We start from the raw sequence: 21,176 nt of genomic DNA, 5'->3' as shown, positions 1-21,176 counted from the left end.
AGAACCCATGTTGATGTTTGTTTACAAACCAAACGTTCTCCAGGTGCTCAACAAGTCTTAGCCTAATTATTCTTTCAAATATTTTACAGGGGATGCTTGTCAGTAATACAGGTCTATAATTAAGTGCCTCCTCCCTATCACCTTTCTTGAAAATCGGTACAACATTTGCCCTCTTCCAGCAATAGTGCAACTCTCCCGACATAAGTGATTCATTAAAGATCCTTTCCAGAGGCACGCAGAGGGCCTGCGCTGCCTCTTTTAGTATCCATGGTGATACTTTGTCTGGTCCAACCGCTTTAGTCTCATCCAGTGTTGTAAACTGTTTCATTAACTTCTCTGCTGTCACCTCTATATCTGATAGTCTTTCATCTAGGGCAATCTCTTCTGACAATGGGAGCTGCTCAGGCTCGGTTGTGAACACTCCATGGAAACTGGCATTCAGTGCCTCGCAGATTTCCTTGTCATTTTCAGTATATGCCCCCTCTGTTTTCCTTAGTCTTGTCACTTGGTCGCTCACCGGTATTTTTCTTCTTATTTGGCTGTGTAGTAATTTAGGTTGCTTTATCGCTTTGATCGCAATATCGTTCTCATAATTTCTTCCCGATGTTCGTCTTATGTTAATGTAATCGTTCCTAGCTCTGTTGCATCTGATCCTGTTGTCCTCTGTCCTTTGTCTTCTGTACTTCCTCCACTCCCACCTGCTGGCCATTTTTGCTTCCTGACACTGTCTATTAAACCATTGGTTATAATATTCCCTCTTACTTTTTTTCCTTTACTGCTGGTATAAATATCTCTTCGGTCTCCTGGCATTTCCGTATGACTAGGTCCATCATATCTTGGACTGTTTTTCCTCTAATTTCTTCCTCCCACTGCACTTCTCCCAGATAGTCCCTTATCCTCCTATAGTCCCCTTTCCTGTAGTCAACTCTCCTTTCCCAGACCTCTTGTCCCATGGTCAAAAGTTTGAATTCCATCATGTAGTCAAAGACTAGGACACAATGGTCGCTGGCCCCTAGAGGTATCTCATGCTCCAAATTCTCGACGTCTTCTACGTTAAGTTACTACGTTAAGTTAAGTTAAGCTAAGTTACTTCTCCATGTGTGTGTGTACTCACCTAATTGTGCTTGCGGGAGTTGAGCTCTGGCTCTTTGGTCCCGCATGCTGTATATTCACCTAGTTGTGTTTGCGGGGGTTGAGCTTTGCTCTTTCAGCCCGCCTCTCAACTGTCAATCAACTGTTTCTACTACTACTATTTTTTTTCCACACACACACAAACTCTAGGAAGCAGCCCGTGACAGCTGACTAACTCCCAGGTACCTATTTACTGCTAGGTAACAGGGGCATCAGGGGTGAAAGAAACTTTGCCCATTTGTTTCTGCCTGGTGCGGGAATCGAACCCGTGCCACAGAATTACGAGTCCTGCGCGCTGTCCACCAGGCTACCAGGCCTTTTATGTGTGTGTGTGTGTACTCACCTATTTGTGCTTGCGGGGGTTGAGCTTTATAGCTCTTTGGTCCCGCCTCTCAACCGTCTATCAACAGGTGTACAGTTTCCTGAGCCTACTGGGCTCTATCATATCTACACTTGAAACTGTGTATGGAGTCAGCCTCCACCACATCACTTCCTAATACATTCCATTTGTCAACCACTCTAACACTAAAAAAGTCCTGTGTGTGTGTGTATGTGTGTATATGTGTGTGCGTGTGTGTGTGTGTATGTGTGGGTGCTTTACTGGATGTACACATGTAGACTTGCTTGCAGTGTTAAGCTTCTTATAGACCTTTGTTGGTCAATGAAATGACTTTTCATTCGCTTTTCATACCATATTTACATTTAAAACTGTGTGTCAAATTGTCCTAGACAACTTCCTCATCTTGACAGTTCTGTTTATTATTACGATTAAAAAGGGCTCATTTTGAACTTTGAACATTTGTTCTCTTCTCGATCAGTTCCCCTTATAATCTTGTACGTCGTTATGATGTCTCCCTTATTCTTTCTTCCCTCTACTGTGGTAATATCTAGTTCCCTCAGTATTCTTTCATAGCTTTGTTCCCAAATTTCAAGAACGAGTGTTATTGCATCTATATGTACCTTTTGTGTGTTTGTTTTTTGTGTTTCTTTAGGTAGAGGCTCCATGCCAGGGATAAATACTCAAGAATGGGTCTCACATAGACCGCATATAACGCTCAAAAAGCTCCTTTTCAAAAGTTACTACAAGCTATCCGGACGCTAACCAGTTATACGCGTTTGGTTGTTCTTTGTGTGTGTCGCTGGTGATGGATGTAGAGTTATGTTTGCATCGACGTCTTTCTGGTTTTCAGAAGTTTGGCTTACCTTTATTCTGTACTGTGATCAAGGTCTTCTCTCTGTTATCCCTATCCTCATGACCTTATATTTGTCTTGTAAAAATTCAGAAATTCTTTCTCAGATTATCCTTGAAGATTGTCTAGGTCGTCTCTCAATATATTGCAGTCATCACTTTTGATTTTGTTTTCATTAGTTTGTCATCGTCAGCAAACATTGATATGAATGAGCCTACTTCCTTCTAGTATGACTTTTTGCCTCCAGCATAAGAAATACTACTTCACCCAATTGAGCACTATTCTCGATACCCAAGCCTTACTATCTACTTTGCATTGGGCTGCGTTGTGAGAAGCAATGCCAAAACCATTTTTGACACTTCAGGAAAACTCTGTCTGCCCAGCCCCTCTCTCATGTTTGCTTGTTGACATCATGTCGAGGAATAAATCGGTCAAGCAGGATTTTCTATCAATTAATCGATGATGATGCTTGGAGACAAAATTCTTATGTAATTAGTCTCTCTTTGAACCTCCTTCAAATTACTCTCAGTGTAAGCCCTACAGGAGATAAAGTATACACTTTAAAGGAGATAAAGATAAAGTATATAAAGATATAAAGTACATATACTTTCAGTATATAAAGCCCTACAGGAGACACCTGTCTTCCTTCTGACTTATACATCCGTACTTCATTATTCATTCCTTCAATTATCAAACAACTTCCCCATATCCAGAAAGGAGTTGTAAACTGATGTAAGGGGTCGACACAGTCCTACAGCTGCGTCTTTTAGTACCCATGGTGACATCTTGGCTGGTCCTGAGGCTTTCATTACATCCAGCTCCTTAATTCTTTACTGCTTGTGGTGCCACTTCAGTCAGCCTGTCATCTGGTACTGTCCGTTTCCTTGGAAATCTTCGATCAAGTGGCAGCTCTGGTGCCGGGTAGAAAACCTTCACAAGGATCTTATTACGTTTCTCGCACGCTTCTTCACTTCTGCATAGTGATGTATTCATAATCACTCTGCCTTCGTCATGTTAAAGGGAAGAACTTATGCGAAGTGCTTCCTTTAGAGCAACCGCCAGAATCAATGGGGAGCCGGTCGGCCGAGCGGACAGCACACTGGACTTGTGATCCTGTGGTCCCGGGTTCGATTCCGGGCGCCGGCGAGAAACAGTGGGCAGAGTTTCTTTCACCCTATGTCCCTGTTACCTACCAGTAAAATAGGTACCTGGGTGTTAGTCAGCTGTCACGGACTGCTTCCTGAGGGTGCAGGCCTGGTCGAGGACCGGGCCGCGGGGACTCTAAAGCCCCGAAATCATCTCAAGATAACCAATATAATTATAAATTCCCTTTAGAGAGTTAATGTTTCAACTTTTCCAAATGAAGAACAACATAAGAAATGAAGAAAATATTCCTACTAGAATCATTGATTTATTACAAAATGATGCTATGAGCACCATCCTTTGTTCTCGAACTACAGAATTGCTACCATAAGAAAGGAACGAAGATTACCCTCTATTTATGAGAGAATAGTTCTGCTTAATACAATTATTGATTTTTGTTTTTTCCCAATATTTTTAAAAATAATTGTCTCCCGTCATTATCGAAGTTAAACTGAGGTACCCTCTGAACAACTCCGACTGTGCCGTCTATCATAAATAAAATCCATTTAGTGTGTGGCTTAGTTATTGTGCCAATAATTTTATGACACTAAATGTCTCATAATTCTGATACAATTTTTAACTATATTTCCCTTGAACAGGAGTACAAGTATATTATACAACCAACAATGTAAACCAAATGAATAATACTGAGGCTGTATTTATGCTATATTTAGACTATAATACTGAAACCGTAATACTGAATAATACTGAAGTTCTATTAACAGTCCTCTTTGCGTAGTGGTAAGACGCTCGCCTGGCGTTTCGCAAGCGCTTTGGCCTGGGTTCGTATCCTGGCCGGGAAAGGATTTACTGGGCGCCAAGCCTTAACTGTAGCCTCTATTTACCCAACAGTAAAATGGGTACCTGGTTGTTAAACGATTTGGCGGGTCGTATTCCGGGGAATATTAGGATTAAGGACCTGCCCGAAACGCTATGCGTGCTAGTGGCTGTACAAGAATGTAAGAACTCTTGTATATATATAAATAAAAAATAGATAAATAAGAAAAACTATGAGATGCAGAATACCGGTTATACAGTCGGGTTCGTTCTCGACTCATAATCAAGAATTCCGGGCGCGGCAGAAATGGTTGGGCATATTTCCTTTCGCCTAATGTCTCTGTTCACCTAGTAGTGAGTAGGTACTCACGAGTTAGCTTGTGGAATTGCATTCTGGGCGGGGTCAGTAATTCGACCTGGGGAAGAAGGGAGAGGGGGGATAATACTTTTGTTTTTACCCAAACGCAATTTTGATATGCTCCCCTTGGTTGAATATGACATTATACTTCTTAAAGTATACTAGTATATTTCCCTTTAGGATTTGCTAGTATATTTCCCTTCAGGATTTGCTAGTATCTTTCCCTTCAGAATTTGCTTCAGAAACAACATTTACAAACTGAATGTAATTTAAATAAGAAAATTCGGAAAATTATGACCTTGTAACAATATATGATCTAGTAAGTATTAAACTGTATCACATATCCCTATGACTAAACGCTGGACCCTGAAAAATCATTCATCGCATTACAATACAATTTGCAACTCGTAACGCATTACAATTGAATTATTTTGTAAACACATTGTTGTATATATCAAATATGAGCAGTTTACCTTTAATGATATAAGAAAACGTAAGGCGAAGCAACAACCATAGAAAACGACTGCATACATCTGTGAGTGTATAACTACTTAAAACTTTTTGATCATCTGCTCTGACATTGTATTGTTGAATTTGTGCACCATTCTCCATTTCCTTCGCTCACATTAGAGAACTGATTCGATATCTTGGTATCTGGTCGTATGGTATTAGAAGATATATAAATGAAAACGTAAATTTTGCCTGAAAGGAAGTTTGTAATCAAGAGGTTAGGTTAGTTCAATTATTACGCATCCGAAACCCTTCCTATGAGTGGTAGAGGAAAAGATTACAGAAAGACGTGATTGGCTCAGGGAATGAAGCATAAGGGGTTCAAGAACTGGACTACAACTGTGTGTAGTCTAAACATGTTACATGTTTTGATGGGCTAGTTACATATACTTTCAATCAAGCATCCCACGCCTCTCCAGTGGGCGGAGCGAAGTTGATGAGTAAAAATAAATAAAAATAAATGTTTATTCAGGTAAAGTACATACATACAAGAGGTTTTCCAAAAATTAATAGATTTATAGATAGAGCTAGTACATACAATGCCTAAAGCCACTATTACGCAAAGCGTTTCGGGCATAGTGATGAGTTAAACAACCACATGCCTGCATTTGAGATTCTTGAATGACGAACACATTTTTGAATATTTGTCATGAAATTATCTCTCAATTCCAATTTCCTTCACGTTCAATTAGAAAGAACCGAAGAGTAGGAGTTAGCTTCTTCTGGCAGAATGTACATTTCGTCTGCTTTGCATCAGCAGGTGGTGCAAGCGTCCTCAGATACTTGTAGCAGAGTCTCAAGCCTAGCAGTAATAACGTTTAAAAGTCTGCTGACTTTATTGGAGGACTCACAGATATGTGGCTCTTCCTGCTTAATAGTATGCTAATGGATATATATATATATATATATATATATATATATATATAATATATATATATATATATTATATATATATATATATATATATATATATATATTGTCATGTCATGGGTTCGTATCCTGGCCGGGGAGGATTTACTGGGCGCAAATCCTTAACTGTAGTCTCGGTTTAACTCAACAGTAAAATGGGTACTTGGTTGTAACAACGATTCTTCGCGGCAGGGGATCGTATTTCAAGGACCTGCCCGAAACGCTACGCGTACTAGTGGCTGTACAAGAATGTAACAACTCTTGTATATATCTCAAAAAAAAAAATTAGAGTGTCTTTGAACTGTTTCTGATATGCTCAAATTCGCAGCAGTTCTCGGTAAATCACTGCCCTTAGTTTGCTCAAAGGCAAGCCCAGGTGGTAATAAATTCCCTTTTTTAGGAGTACAGGCTTTGGCTTACTAATCAGCCAACTCAGGCAGTTACAGCCCCGCTCCTGTGCCAGGTAAGTACACTGCGGGCTCACCATAGCCCGTGCTACTTGCCGCTCCTGTGCCAGGTAAGTACACTGCGGGCTCACCATAGCCCGTACTACTTGCCCCGCTCCTGTGCCAGGTAAGTACACTGCGGGCTCACCATAGCCCGTGCTACTTGCCCCGCTCCTGTGCCAGGTAAGTACACTGCGGGCTCACCATAGCCCGTGCTTCTTGCCCCGCTCCTGTGCCAGGTAAGTACACTGCGGGCTCACCATAGCCCGTGCTACTTGCCCCGCTCCTGTGCCAGGTAAGTACACTGCGGGCTCACCATAGCCCGTGCTACTTGCCGCTCCTGTGCCAGGTAAGTACACTGCGGGCTCATCATAGCCCGTGCTACTTGCCGCTCCTGTGCCAGGTAAGTACACTGCGGGCTCACCATAGCCCGTGCTACTTGCCGCTCCTGTGCCAGGTAAGTACACTGCGGGCTCACCATAGCCCCTGCTACTTGCCGCTCCTGTGCCAGGTAAGTACACTGCTGGCTCACCATAGCCCGTGCTACTTGCCGCTCCTGTGCCAAGTAAGTACACTGCGGGCTCACCATAGCCCGTGCTACTTGCCACTCCTGTGCCAGGTAAGTACACTGCGGGCTCACCATAGCCCGTGCTACTTGCCGCTCCTGTGCCAGGTAAGTCCACTACGGGTTCACCATAGCCCGTGCTACTTGCCCCGCTCCTGTGCCAGGTAAGTACACTGCGGGCTCACCATAACCCGTGCTACTTGCCCCGCTCCTGTGCCAGGTAAGTCCACTACGGGTTCACCATAGCCCGTGCTACTTGCCCCGCTCCTGTGCCAGGTAAGTCCACTACGGGTTCACCATAGCCCGTGCTACTTGCCCCGCTCCTGTGCCAGGTAAGTACACTGCGGGCTCACCATAGCCCGTGCTACTTGCCACTCCTGTGCCAGGTAAGTCCACTGCGGGCTCACCATAGCCCGTGCTACTTGCCGCTCCTGTGCCAGGTAAGTACACTGCGGGCTCATCATAGCCCGTGCTACTTGCCGCTCCTGTGCCAGGTAAGTACACTGCGGGCTCACCATAACCCGTGCTACTTGCCCCGCTCCTGTGCCAGGTAAGTCCACTACGGGTTCACCATAGCCCGTGCTACTTGCCGCTCCTGTGCCAGGTAAGTACACTGCGGGCTCACCATAGCCCATGCTACTTGCCGCTCCTGTGCCAGGTAAGTACACTGCGGGCTCACCATAGCCCGTGCTACTTGCCCCGCTCCTGTGCCAGGTAAGTACACTGCGGGCTCACCATAACCCGTGCTACTTGCAACTTTTTGTTCGGAGTAGCTGAATCTACAACAAGAGCCCACTCATACTCTCGAAGCATGTTGTTGTTGTTAAAGATTTAGCTACTCAGGACGAAGTGTCCATGTAGCACGGGCTATGGTTATCTTGAGATGATTTCGGGGCTTTTAGTGTCCCCGCGGCCCGGTCCTCGACCAGGCCTCCACCTCCAGGAAGCAGCCCGTGACAGCTGACTAACACCCAGGTACCTATTTTACTGCTAGGTAACAGGAGCATAGGGTGAAAGAAACTCTGCCCACGGCGCCTTGGATCGAACCCAGGATCACATGTCCGCTCGGCCGACCGGCTCCCTGGTGAACCCGTAATTGAGTTTGGTTATACATGATAACCTTTTTCCTGTGATAAGAACTCTCGGAGCAGCCCGTCCCTCCTTATGTTTCCCAACGTCAAGAAACTGTTGTACTTAAGTGCCCCTTATTCTAACCTAACAGAGGACCCAAAATAGAAAACGGGACAGTATGTCAATTTCGCGAGCCGCTTCCATTTTCTAGTACGACAATTTTGACTCCTATTGGCAGCTCCTATTGGTCCATACGAGGCAGCTGCTATTGGTCCATACGAGGCAGCTTCTATTGGCCCATACGAGGCAACTTCTATTGGCCCATACGAGGCAACTTCTATTGGCCCATACAAGGCAGCTCCTATTGGTCCGTACGAGGCAGCTCCTATTGGTCCATACGAAGCAGCACCTATTGGCCCATATGAGGTAGCTCCTATTGGCATATGCAGGGCAGCTCCTATTGGTTTATACATGGCATCTCCTATTGGCCCATATGAGGGTACATTTATTTCCACCCAAACTTAATCATATATATTTCTCTAACCAGCGCTTGAAACAATCTAGCAGTCTCACATAAAAATTCTCCAAGATTCAAGTATTGCAGAATGACCTGATGTGTGTGTGTGGGGAAAAATTATTTATATACCTTAAATGGAGATGTCTAGAACTGGTTCATCTGATACAGTTTTTGAAGGATTGTGATTTATTGATGTTGGAACAAAAACTAAATATAATACATATGTGGAACTGTATTTTAAGCACTCGTTGTACATATTAAGGTATTGGTGAATTTACATAGTAGAAATTGAAATTGAAATAAGTTTATTGAGGTAAAATACACACAAAGGGATAAGGTAGCTCAAGCTATTCTCACCCCGTTCAGTACATCGTGTTAATACATACATATACACACATCACAAACAATAAACATATTACCAAACATTCTGAGAGATAAACATATACATTTCCTCCTTTACACAAGTATACATAGTAGACGATCATGTTTAAGAGCCATTTGAGGCCGCCTGAGTCACCACCAGCCCGTCCTCCTAATGTTCCCCCAACGTCAAGAAACTGTCGTACTAACGTGCCCTTATCCTATCCTACCAGAGGACCCAAAACAGAAAACGGGACAGTATGTCAATTTCACGAGCTGCTATCATTTTATAGTACGACAATCTGTGACTTAGGTAGACTATACGTCAAACTGCGACGTTCTATTAGGAGGACGGGTTGGCGTCACAGTGGGAGACGTATGGAGAACTTACAATGTTAACTACAATCAACATTTGTCTTTATTTATACAAACAAATAAGAAAATAAGGTGGCACGTGATCTCTCTCTGAAGGAAACAAAACAACAAGAATAAACAGTATTTAGAAGCACATAACACATCAAAATTAAACAAGTAAAACATGTTCTTTCATACACAGGAAATAACAAAGATAAAAAAATACAGATTAATACAATAAACACATTTCTTAAGTATTGTTTTCTCCTTGACAAGTGACCAACAGAGAACTAAATAGTCACGAGAAGACACAAAGCCAGTAAGGTTATATAGACGTGAAAAAGGATAGGCAGCCAAGGAGCTGGGATGTGAGGTTTGGGGTTAGGGAACGCTACCCAATCCCTTGGACCAGCGGTGCATCTAGCCCCGACCATGAAATATGCAAGGCCACCGATGTACCCATAGTCCAAGTATGGTTAGACAGGAGCATTATAATGAACATGCAAATTTCTTTTTAGCAAAGGTGGAAAGCACCTTTAACATTATATAGATAATACAGACAATTAGTCTTTATGACAGCGTCTTAATTTCAATACAACAAGAGATTCAGAAAAGCAGCGTTGTATTTAATATGAAGGGTTATTACTCTCTCCCCCTCCCCCTCCCCCTCACACACCTCCAACAACCACACCTTCCTTGGTTATCTTGAGATGTCTTCGGGGTTTAGCGGCCCAGTCCTCGACCAGGCCTCCTTTTTTGTTACACACCCCTAGGAAGCAGCCCGTAGCAGCTGTCTAACTTCCAGGTACCTATTTAATGATAGAGAGAGAGATGTCCCCATACTTACCTTAACCATCCCAATTGAACATTAGAGAACATCCTGTATCATTGAACTGTTCCAGGATTTAATATTCTGTATCGTACACAGAAAAATCCCATTAACGTGATATATCAATGAACAAATCCACAGGAGCCGTGATGCCGATTCGAACCTATGGGCTGGGTGTTACCAGGCACCCAGCGCATAGGTTCGAACTCTCATCACGGCTCCTGTGGATTTGTATACTGTATCGTGTTAGAACTCTACGGTATTGTGGAGTTAGTTACACCTTAAATACTGTTCATGATAACATTCTCGAGTGATTACAGTCGTTGGAGTAACTGCCAAACCAGTTCAGTGCTGTATACATATTTCTCTGTTACCTCTATTTATCTGGAGTTTCTTGTATTGCTTGTGCAATCGACCGAGTTCCTTGTATAACTCCTATGACTGACTGATCTGTATAGATCTGAGACTGATGACCAGACCACACACTAGAATGTGAAAGGACGACGACGTTTCGGTCCGTCCTGGACCATTCTCAAGTCGATCTGAGACTGTATAATCGATTAAGCTGCTAGTATGACTCCTATGTCGTTCGAGCTTCTAGTAAGAACAAATAGCCAGGATGGAGTAAATAGTTGAGAAAATTAAGTGGAAAACTGTCTACTAAACGGGAACAGAGAAACAGTAGGAGAGAATAAAAGGGGGAATATAATTTGTGAAATCTTCAAGTTCCTGTTTTAGGACTTGTGTTATTCTGTTACGTGTTCCTAGTTACTGTTCCTAGTAACAGTTCATTTCAGATGTTCCCAACAGCTGTTCCTAGTACCTATTCATGTTAGTTGTTTCTAATCGCTATTCCTATTAACTACTCCTTGAGAACGTTGAATTTAACGCTGAATCAGAGTTGAGAACGTTGAATTTAACGCTGAATCAGAGTTGAGAACGTTGAATTTAACGCTGAATCAGTGTTGATAACGTTGAATTTACGCTGAATCAGTGTTGATAATGTTGAAATTAACGCTGAATCAACTTTGAATTTAACGCTGAATCAGTGTTGAGAACGTGAATTTAACGCTGAATCAGTGTTGATAATGTTGAATTTAACACTGAATCAACTTTAAATTTAACGCTGAATCAACTTTGAATTTAACGCTGAATCAGTGTTGATAACGTTGAATTTAACGTTCAATCAACGTTACTCTTGTACTTTGTTCCATTCTGAGGGAGTTCAGGAGTATATTTACCCATTTACCGAGCACAAGACCATTCACGTTTCCATGATCACATATGTCAGTAACAGTTAACGAAGTTAAAGCATGCCACAAACACCTAAAAAATATCGTTTTGGTGTTTAACATCTTCAGTTCATCTTTAGCCTTAAACGCTATACACAAACACACACACATACACACTTTATCTTTTTTCTAATAGCACTGTGGTGGGTTACAATAGGATTAAGATCGCAACTAGAAGACAACCTACAAGGGTTATAACTCCCAGCGGAGTCGTCAGTGGATGTCCGGAAGATACTTCGGTCTCCAGCATCTCAATGTCCGGTTGAAAAATGTTCTTGTCCGTGGGGTACGTAGCCTGCTTCTGGGGTGAGTGTTCGTTGTTCTTGACAGTGTTGGTTACGAGTAGTTCTTTAGTTAAAGTTATATCTTTCATGGTTGGGAGGTTTGGGAGTACGTCAGTGGAGTAAATGCTGTTTGATGAGGGTTTTCTGTTTTCATTGGTGTGAGGAGCAGTGGTTGTTGGTGTTTGACGTGAGGAATACTCGAAGTTTAATGTGGAACTTTTCTCATCTGATGACATGCCATTTGTTGTGGAACTTTCGCCAACGGAAGATGCGCTGTATGATATGAAACTTTCATCAACAGAAGATGTGCCATTTGATGTCAAATTTTCACCAACAAAGAGGCAAAGTTTGATTTGAAACTTTCACCAACTGAAAACGTGTCGTTTATTGTGGAATTTTCGCTAATGGTTGTAGGACTTCTTAATGTGAAGCTTTCCTTGATGACTGAAACATCGTTTGATGGAACATACTTTTGCTCTGAACTAAGAGAAGACGCGATATCAGATGGAAGAGGTCGTTTCTCTTTGCCAGGAAGATACTCATCGAAAGGAAAATGATGCTTATGCGAGTCATGGAATGATACTTCACTTGACTGAGAATGTTTTTTGTATTCATCAACGGGTAATTTGTCGTTTGTCTCAGAAGCCTTTTCAACACAGGAGCAGTCGTCGTCATCCGAAGATTGTTCGTTCGATTCTTCGGACGAAACTTCGATTGATTGATTGATTGAAACTTCGGTCGTTTCGGAATGGTCTCCGGGCTGATCAAGGGTTGATGAAGCAGCAAAGGAATTATTATTTTGGTCAACTGAGGGCATGTCGCTCGAGGAAGAAATATTTTGGTCTTCTTCAGTGGAAGGCAAAGCAACTGAAGACAACGATCTTCGACTTTCACCAACATGGGTCACGTTATTTGTGAGAGACGTTCCTCGCCTACTGATGGGGAAAGCAATATCATGGAAATTGATTTTTTTCCTCTCAACCGTTCTGGACACGTCGTTTGAGGACGGAGGATATCTGTAACTATCCTCAATTGCTTTTCTATCGACGGTAAAAGGAATCTGAGCGCCTTCCTCTACGCCCAGGACTGAGACGGGAGCAGTAAACCCCGGGTCCTTCACGATAATATACTGTGGTAAACGTTTCTTTGTTGAGTTCCCAGACGAGCTATAATTAGATCCTAACCCATTGACTTGATCCTTAGATGGGGGGTAAGGCGAGGAGTCAACGTCTTCATAGTAAGCTACCAGAGTACCGGAATCAACAGGTTTCACGTAGATTGACGCCAGAACGGTTTGGTCGTCTGGTATAGCTTTTGTTTCGTTGCTGTCTAAAGCTGTAGACTTATTAGCTGCAATTATTTCATTGAAGCTTTGATCACGGCCAAAAGTACACCTGTCTATTATAAATATTGTCTTCGTCTACACTTCGTTCATGGACTGAGGTGATTTTCTCGCTTGAGGTAACTAATGCTGCTTCTGTATTCCTTTCGTCATCCAAATTATATTCGTCTGAAACATTGCCATCGGCCCTATGTAGTAAAGTGTTTCTTTATAATAATGCGACTGAATTTTTCACGAATATCGTCAAAGTTTTTATCTGACAAATTACGTCCAAATTGAGATAATATTTCGTCACTCACAAGCGTTCTTGGCTGCCTGACCATATTTTGAAAACGACCATGAAGAGTTTTGTAAAAATGTTCTCTAGGGTCATGCACTCTGTAGCCATCATTAAAATTGAAATGTAGGTAAGGAAATCGCCTTGAGACGTCGAGTGGGAAGTGATTAGGCGCAAACATCGGCACAAAAGGTGGTCGAACGTCGGGAAGATTGGGACGTAAGGAAGGCGATTGGCGAGGTAGAGTCGGGCGCTGCACGTGTGATATACCATGTAAGTCTACATTCCGATAATCCTTCTCACCGCCTTTAACAGTGAATGATGCCGAGACGACCTGTCTAGTAGGGGAATTGACGACGGGGAACGCCTTCCCAACCCACAGTCCATCCTCTGTATTGCGTGATGTTATTCTTGCACTGATAAAGTTTCCAGTGTGGGTGTCCAAGGAGCGAGAGGATCTTCCTGAGCCTCCACCAAAAGATATCGGCTCACTAACATCTGTGCTATAACCCCAAGTTGCCTTGCCAGGAAAGACGACAATGGGGTTCGGTCTAGCAACGACCAAGTTGCTCCACGACCCACAGAGCACCAAACATAGAAGCGTCTGAAAAGAAGACATTAAAATATCACCTCAGATAATCGTCTGTGAGAATATGAAAGTCACTACATTAATGGAAATATCCTAAATCCGAAATATTTTTATAACACACATTTGTGCTTAATTAAGGGTCTTTTAAATTTATATACGTCATTGTTTCATTAATAATGTTGCATTATCTTACGTGCTCTTCAAAAATTAAGAGAAAGCAATGATTTTTTGGTGTTTTATCTGATGATTAAAAAAGAGTGAACTCAATATAAATTGAATATTTCAGGCAGGTATTAATGTGGTGTTTATATTAATGTGATGTTTAAAGGTGTCCATACCTGCAGGCCAGCCAGGTGTGGCTGGAGGTGTGGAGCACTCATCCCTGCTTCACCGTCTACCGTCACCAGCAAGTCTGTTGGAAGTTAAATGTATAAATAATTGAATACGTAAATAGTAAATATGATTGTAAATATGTGTTCACCTATAATGTTCTCGTTGAGGGAACTTGACATTAGACATTCGGCCGTTACAAAGGCTCGTAAACTGCTTTGTTTTCTTCATTCCAATTCTTGAAAGCATGTATGGATGGAAGGAAGAAACTATCAGGGGAAAGCACCAAGCCATTATGACTATATAGCACTGAGAAAGGATCAGGATGAGGATTTGGGATGGAACGAGAAACTCCTCCACTTGTTCAATCTTTAGGAGCCTGACGGCTGAGTGGACAGCGCTCGGGATCAATCTTGAGGTTATCTTGAGATGATTTCGGTTTTTTTTTTTTTTTAGTGTCCCCGCGGCCCGGTCCTCGACCAGGCCTCCACCCCCAGGAAGCAGCCCGTGACAGCTGACTAACACCCAGGTACCTATTTTACTGCTAGGTAACAGGGGCATAGGGTGAAAGAAACTCTGCCCATTGTTTCTCGCCGGCGCCTGGGATCGAACCCTGGACCACAGGATCACAAATCCAGCGTGCTGTCCGCTCGGCCGACCGGCTCCCCTGGATTCATGAGTCCTAAGGTTCCGGGTTCGATCCCCGGCGGAGGTGGAAACAAATGGGCAGAGTTTCTATCATCATGATGCCCTATTTCACCTGGTAGTAAGTAGGTACCTGGGAGTTAGACAACTGCTATGGGCTGCTTCCTTGGACGGGGGGGGGGGGAGGGAGGGGGTAACAAAAAGTAGGCCTGGTCGAGGACCGGGCCGCGGGGACGCTAAGCCCCAAAATCATCTCAAGATCTCAAGATAACCAGTCCTCTAAGATCAGACAGCAATTCCACATTTGGGCTAAATAATCCAGAACTGGTCTAATATAAGGTACAACATCCTGAAAGCTCCCTTGACCAAGTACCTAAACACTACACAAACATTTTCTAGTTTTGCAATCGCTGCTGATATTATCTTGTTAATGTTTACTCACCATCTTTTTTGACTCCCTGTGACCTCTCCCTCGTTCAAAATCTCATACACTCGCAATTACTTAAAATAAATTCGAGAAGCCATCAGACCATCACAATAGTTTTCAAGGTTGACCTGCAGCGTTCTCAGATTTTCCAATGTTTGTATTTGTCTCGCAAGTTTTATATAGTTGGTACACATTTAAGGAGACTACTACTCTGTTATTCATGTCATTGACGTACTAGAAGCGGTACTTCACCCAAGGGCTTTATCCCTTTGGTTCCTTTTCTTCCCTTCATTCTCATTTGTTTTCAATCACTCCTGTTGCTACTTCTTAGATATCTGTTTGGATAGAAGTTAGATAGCTCAGTTCAACTCTCTTCCAGCTTCTCAAGCTTGAGTTAGAGCCTTCTGGGTGGAACTCTCTTGAATGCTCTCTAGCAGTATCAAAAGATAAAGGCAGTCCCTCCCTCTCTTCATTGTGTTATCACTGACATTATGTTATACAATTATTTCAGGTGAAAGACAAGACATTACTTTCATGAATCCATACCGAACCTTTGTCACAAAATGTGTTCCTTCTACAACTTCCACTAGTTATCTTCTGCTTAATTTCTCTAGCACCGTACAGGGAATTAATATAAATTTGTATCAGATTTACTATATACGATCGATTTTGGTCTTGATCCTTAATCCTGTTTGCTCACCTCATCGGCTGTGATTTCTATGTTTTTAAGTCTGTTAACCAGAAATCGATTTGCGATTTCATGACCAAAGAGCTTGGCAAAGGGCGGGTTAGGTTTATGGATGAGGAGTCGAAATCCTAGATGAGGATGTGGATGGGGTACAAGAAAGTTTGAAAATTCGGTGGTGTGTCCACTTTGAAAATTCGGTGGAGTGTCCACCTTGAAAATTCGGTGGTATGTCCACCTTGAAAATTCGGTGCCGTGTCAACCTTGAAAATTCGGTGGTGTGTCCACTTTGACAATTCGGTGGCGTGTCCACTTTGAAAATTCGGTGGTGTGTCCACTTTGAAAATTCGGTGGTGTGTCCACCTTGAATATTCGGTGGCGTTGGATATTGGTTGGACACCAGAATCATCTTTTCTCTTCCTCTTGAAGTTGCTGAGGAAGTTTGAACACTTCCTCGAAGATTTCATTTAGTACATCGTTTATCTTCTCTTAATATTTTTTTTCGATTGTTTCCTCTCCAATCTGATCAAATTTCGATTTGTGAAAATTATTGGAGCAAGACGGGGCTCGAACCAGCGTCATGGGTTATCCCAGACATGCGCCTTAACCTACTCGACGACGATATGGTTTAAGTAATCTTCGTCCTGTTGCAATGATTTTCGAAAATATATATCACGCTATAGGTTAGCGTGATAATGTAAATGTCTACTGTAAATGTCTTAGAATAATTCCTATTTCATTCAAAGACAGTGAAAGAGGTTTTGTTTTCACATCTGTTTTTCCGCCGGCTGCGGGGATCGAACTCCGGTCCCTAGGTCCATGAGTTTAGAGCGCTGTCCACTCAGCCAGCCAGCCCACATACATATATATATGTATATGTGTGTGTCTGTAAATGTATGTATGTATGTGTATAAAATATATGTGGAAGCTGGGCAGAATTATATTTCACCTTTGTAAATGCACATTAATGACACTATGTAAAAGACACATCGAACACTATGTAAGGCAGACGTTACTCTTTGTATCTATGTATTTATGTCTGTATGTTAGATAAGCATTTTAAAAGCACTACAATCACCTTCTGTGGTTGATTGTTCAATAAATCCCTGAACTATATGTTTACCAGGTCTCTCACCCTGTCCATGGAGGACAGAAGAAAATGTATATATGCTGGTTAGTATTGTGTGGCCACATCTGTGGTAGAAAATAATAATAATAAAAAAATCTCTCCTTCCTACTTATCTGTATACACTTTCTTCTACACGTTGTATACAACACATTGAGAAAAGATGTAGGTTACATCTGAAAATTTTGATTTTTAATACACTTACACATAAGTGTAAGTCCGGGAAGCGGAGGAGCTTCAAGAGATCCATAACCTTTAGGCATTTTTTGTATCAACCAATGTATGTCTTGTAACCTTTAAATACACAACAAACTTACACATGTATATTGGGTCCTTCCTTCACCTTCATTCAAGCACTACGCAATGTAGTAAGTTCCTCTTTAATAATATTAATAATAATGAGGAAAATCAATAGCAGTCGTAAGGGGGATTTGATCCTATTAGTACTCCCAGGCAGCTCTTTTTCTTATTGATACTTCACGCTAATGAGATTTTTTGGAGTATTTGAAAGAAGCGTTGGAGGTAGATTTTCCAGACCAGAAGCCAGAGAGCATGGGGAGGGGGGGTTGGCATTGTGAAAAGCCCTGGTTAGGCTTCAGTGGAATCCTCGGGAACCATAGAGGATGCAGTTGAATCTCAGGATGCCATGGTATTTGACCATGTCGTGGTGTAGTGCAGGCGATGAGTCACAATAACGTGGCTAAAGTATGTGGACCAGACCACACACTAGAAGGTGAAGGGACGACGACGTTTCGGTCCGTCCTGGACCATTATCAAGCCGTTCTATACCCAAAGCATAGATTCGAATCCTTCTCATAGCTCCTACTGTATTCTCAATACAAATAATAATAATATATGTGTGTGTTTTGTGTAGGGGTGACCTCTCTTGGCCCCTGAAGGATTCAAACCCGGTCAGTCTGGGCTTCCATGCCCCGTGGCATGTCCAGTACTATAACCACTCAGCCACAGACTGAACGAAAGTATTGGGAGGTCGTCTGACCTATAACTCTAATACCCGACAGCGTTCGTGACTATGTTGGGCACAGATATTTTATCATATCACTTTCAACATTCTGGGGCCATATGAGTATCAGTTGTGGCGTGAAGATATTTATTATGCATGTTGGCTTGCAGACCATTCAAACTTGACGCACACACACACACACACACACACACACACACACACACACACACACACACACACACACACACACACACACACACACACACACACACACACACACACACACACTCACACACACATATATTTATATATATATATATATATATATATATATATATATATATATATATATATATATATATGTATGTATGTGTGTGTGTGTGTGTGTGTGTGTGTGTGTGTATCTGGAAAAACCACAGTGAAATGGGAAAGTATATGAAAAAATAGAGGTTTTGTCGTCTCGCCTATACTGGTATATTGAGATCATTGGAGCTGGACATTTAGCAGCACAGACGACAATCACTCATTTCAAGGCATTTTGTTTGCTTGAGATTTCTCCATTTCATATTCAGTAACACGTATTTACATCTGTATAACTATATTATTAAATGAATCGTAAAATTTCTTACTATAAAGTGAATTTCCAGTATATCTTAGTACTTATCTCAAAATTATCTTTGTTTATATTATGAAGATACATATTGTCCTTCCTGTCCTACCACCAACAAGAGAGTCGACTCACCTGCACATGACTGACACAACGAGTGACCAGCGAAGGACCTACACCGCAGCTTCCACCCAATACGACTGAGTATTTTCCTCCAGCAGTTCCAAACGGAGGCGTCTGAGCCGCAGCTTCCAGGAGGCCCATTAGCTCGGCCAGCGTGCGTGTAAGACTGGAATTGGTGGGTTCAGTCCAGCATATGAGCAGCATGTGTGTGTGTGAGCGTGCGGAGGGAAGTGCCGTCATGGACTCCTGCTACAGGAAGGAATTCTGTAAAGTCTTCTTGAGCTCCGGGTTTACGGTTGAGCTCTAAAGGGATTTTTGGGGGGTTCAGGGTATTTCGAGGAGGTCTTATAACGCTTTATTGAGCTCCAAATCCAGAGTTGAGGTTTCTAGAGATCCTCTTGATCAAGATAAATTTGTCAGAGAGATGTTAGGACCAGGAGAATTATGTTGGTATTTATTATGAGGAATTTTCTCCTGATAAACGCCATCAATGTTCCAACTTCAAAGTATTTTTCTCATAATTTCTCACGCAGACGAGGAGCAAGTCACACCAGTGAAAGTTTGCAGGGCATTTTGCCGTTCAGAATAGATTTCAACAATGGTTGCAGGACTAAACTTAGTTTCTACGTACGTGCGACGTAGAGTTCAAGTGCGCAACTTTGTGTTTGAGTGCATAACTTAGTATACATGTTTGTGATGTAGTGTTCCTGGGGCTTAACGAGGTGCTGGTGAAGATAAGGATAGTTTTCTTATCTCACGATGTTCGCCGATGATGTAGATATTAATGGAAAGATAAATGAACGAAATGACACACTGGTGCAGTAAATTGTCACTAGACTTTATCTCGAGCATAATAAAAGTTATATATATATATATATATATATATATATATATATATATATATATATATATATATATATATATATATATATATATATATATATATATATATATATATATATATATATATATATGTTGTACCTAGTAGCCAGAACGTCGTGCTCGGCCTACTATGCAAGGCCCGATTTGCCTAATAAGCCAAGTTTTCTTGAATTAATATATTTTCTCAAATTTTTTTCTTTGAAATGATAAAGCTACCCATTTCATTATGTATGAGGAATTTTTTTTTATTGGAGTTAAAATTAACGTAGATATTTGACCGAACCTAACCAACCCTACCTAACCTAACCTAACCTATCTTTATAGGTTAGGTTAGGTTAGGTAGCCGAAAAAGTTAGGTTAGGTTAGGTTAGGTACGTTAGGTAGTCTTAAAACAATTAATTCATGAAAACTTGGCTTATTAGGCAAATCGGGCCTTGCATAGTAGGCTGAGAAGTGCATTCTGGCTACTAGGTACGACATATATATATATATATATATATATATATATATATATATATATATATATATATATATATATATATATATATATATATGTATATATATATATATATATATATATATATATATATATATATATATATATATATATATATATATATATATATATATATATATATGTGAGAAACTTCTCCTGGAATCGAAGAGAGAAAGACATTTGAAGGTTGGCGTTACACCTAGGAACCTGTACGGATGATCCATCAAGTCCTTAAATACCATTTATGTCAGACAAATTCAGGAATATGTAGTACCACCCTGGGGGTTCGTACCTCATTAAAAGAGAAGAGGAAGCTGTAGTAAATTCAGTGGTATATTACCAGATTAGTTCCAAGGCTCAGGGGAATGAGTCACAAAGAAATGAGACAAAAAATGGAGACATGATCACCACATACAAAATACAAATAGACAGGACAGACTATTGAACATGATTAACCCAAGAACAAGGTGATAAATAAGAATCTCTAAGTACCGAAATAAGTCATAGAGACATTAAATTATTTGTTTACTTCTAAGAGTAGTGAACAAATGGAATGTAGCTAGAAGTGAAGTGGTGAAGACATACCTCATATGAGTCCTTAAATACAACAGAGCCCAACATGCTCTGATGGCTAAACACCGGTCAAGGGGACAGAGGTGGAAACTTAGTATCCAGATGAGCCACAGAGACGTTGGAAATAATTTTTTCAGTGTCAGAGTAGTTAACAGATGGAATGCACTAGGAATGGATGTGGTGGAGGCTGACTCCATACACAGTTTCAAATGTAGATATGATAGAGCCCAGTAGGCTCAGGAACCTGTACACCAGTTGATTGACAGTTGAGAGGCGGGACCAAAGAGCCAAAGCTCAACCCCCGCAAGCACAATTAGGTGAGTACCGGTCAAGAAAAAGGGTTAAGAGAGAGAGAGGACCCAAAAGTCAGCGCT

General features: G+C 41.6%; 1 protein-coding gene and 1 pseudogene across 1 annotated transcript in view; both read right to left on the bottom strand.

Moving 5' to 3' along the window:
* Positions 1-709, bottom strand: part of LOC138355331 (selection and upkeep of intraepithelial T-cells protein 5-like) — a 14,897-nt gene extending 14,188 nt beyond the window's left edge. The window contains exons 1-2 of the mRNA XM_069310211.1: positions 699-709; positions 170-539 (exon numbers count right to left, since the gene is read on the bottom strand). Of these exons, the coding sequence (XP_069166312.1) occupies positions 170-539; positions 699-709 (381 nt within the window). The remainder of the gene's footprint in view (positions 1-169; positions 540-698) is intronic.
* Positions 710-8,831: 8,122 nt separating this feature from the next.
* LOC123751207 (serine-rich adhesin for platelets-like) lies at positions 8,832-19,000 on the bottom strand (annotated as a pseudogene).
* Between the last annotated feature and the right edge of the window lie 2,176 nt (positions 19,001-21,176).

This window comes from Procambarus clarkii, chromosome 6 (assembly GCF_040958095.1).
Source record: "Procambarus clarkii isolate CNS0578487 chromosome 6, FALCON_Pclarkii_2.0, whole genome shotgun sequence".
Classification (NCBI taxonomy): Eukaryota; Metazoa; Arthropoda; class Malacostraca; order Decapoda; family Cambaridae; genus Procambarus; species Procambarus clarkii.
This window is presented reverse-complemented; position numbering and strand designations above follow the sequence as displayed.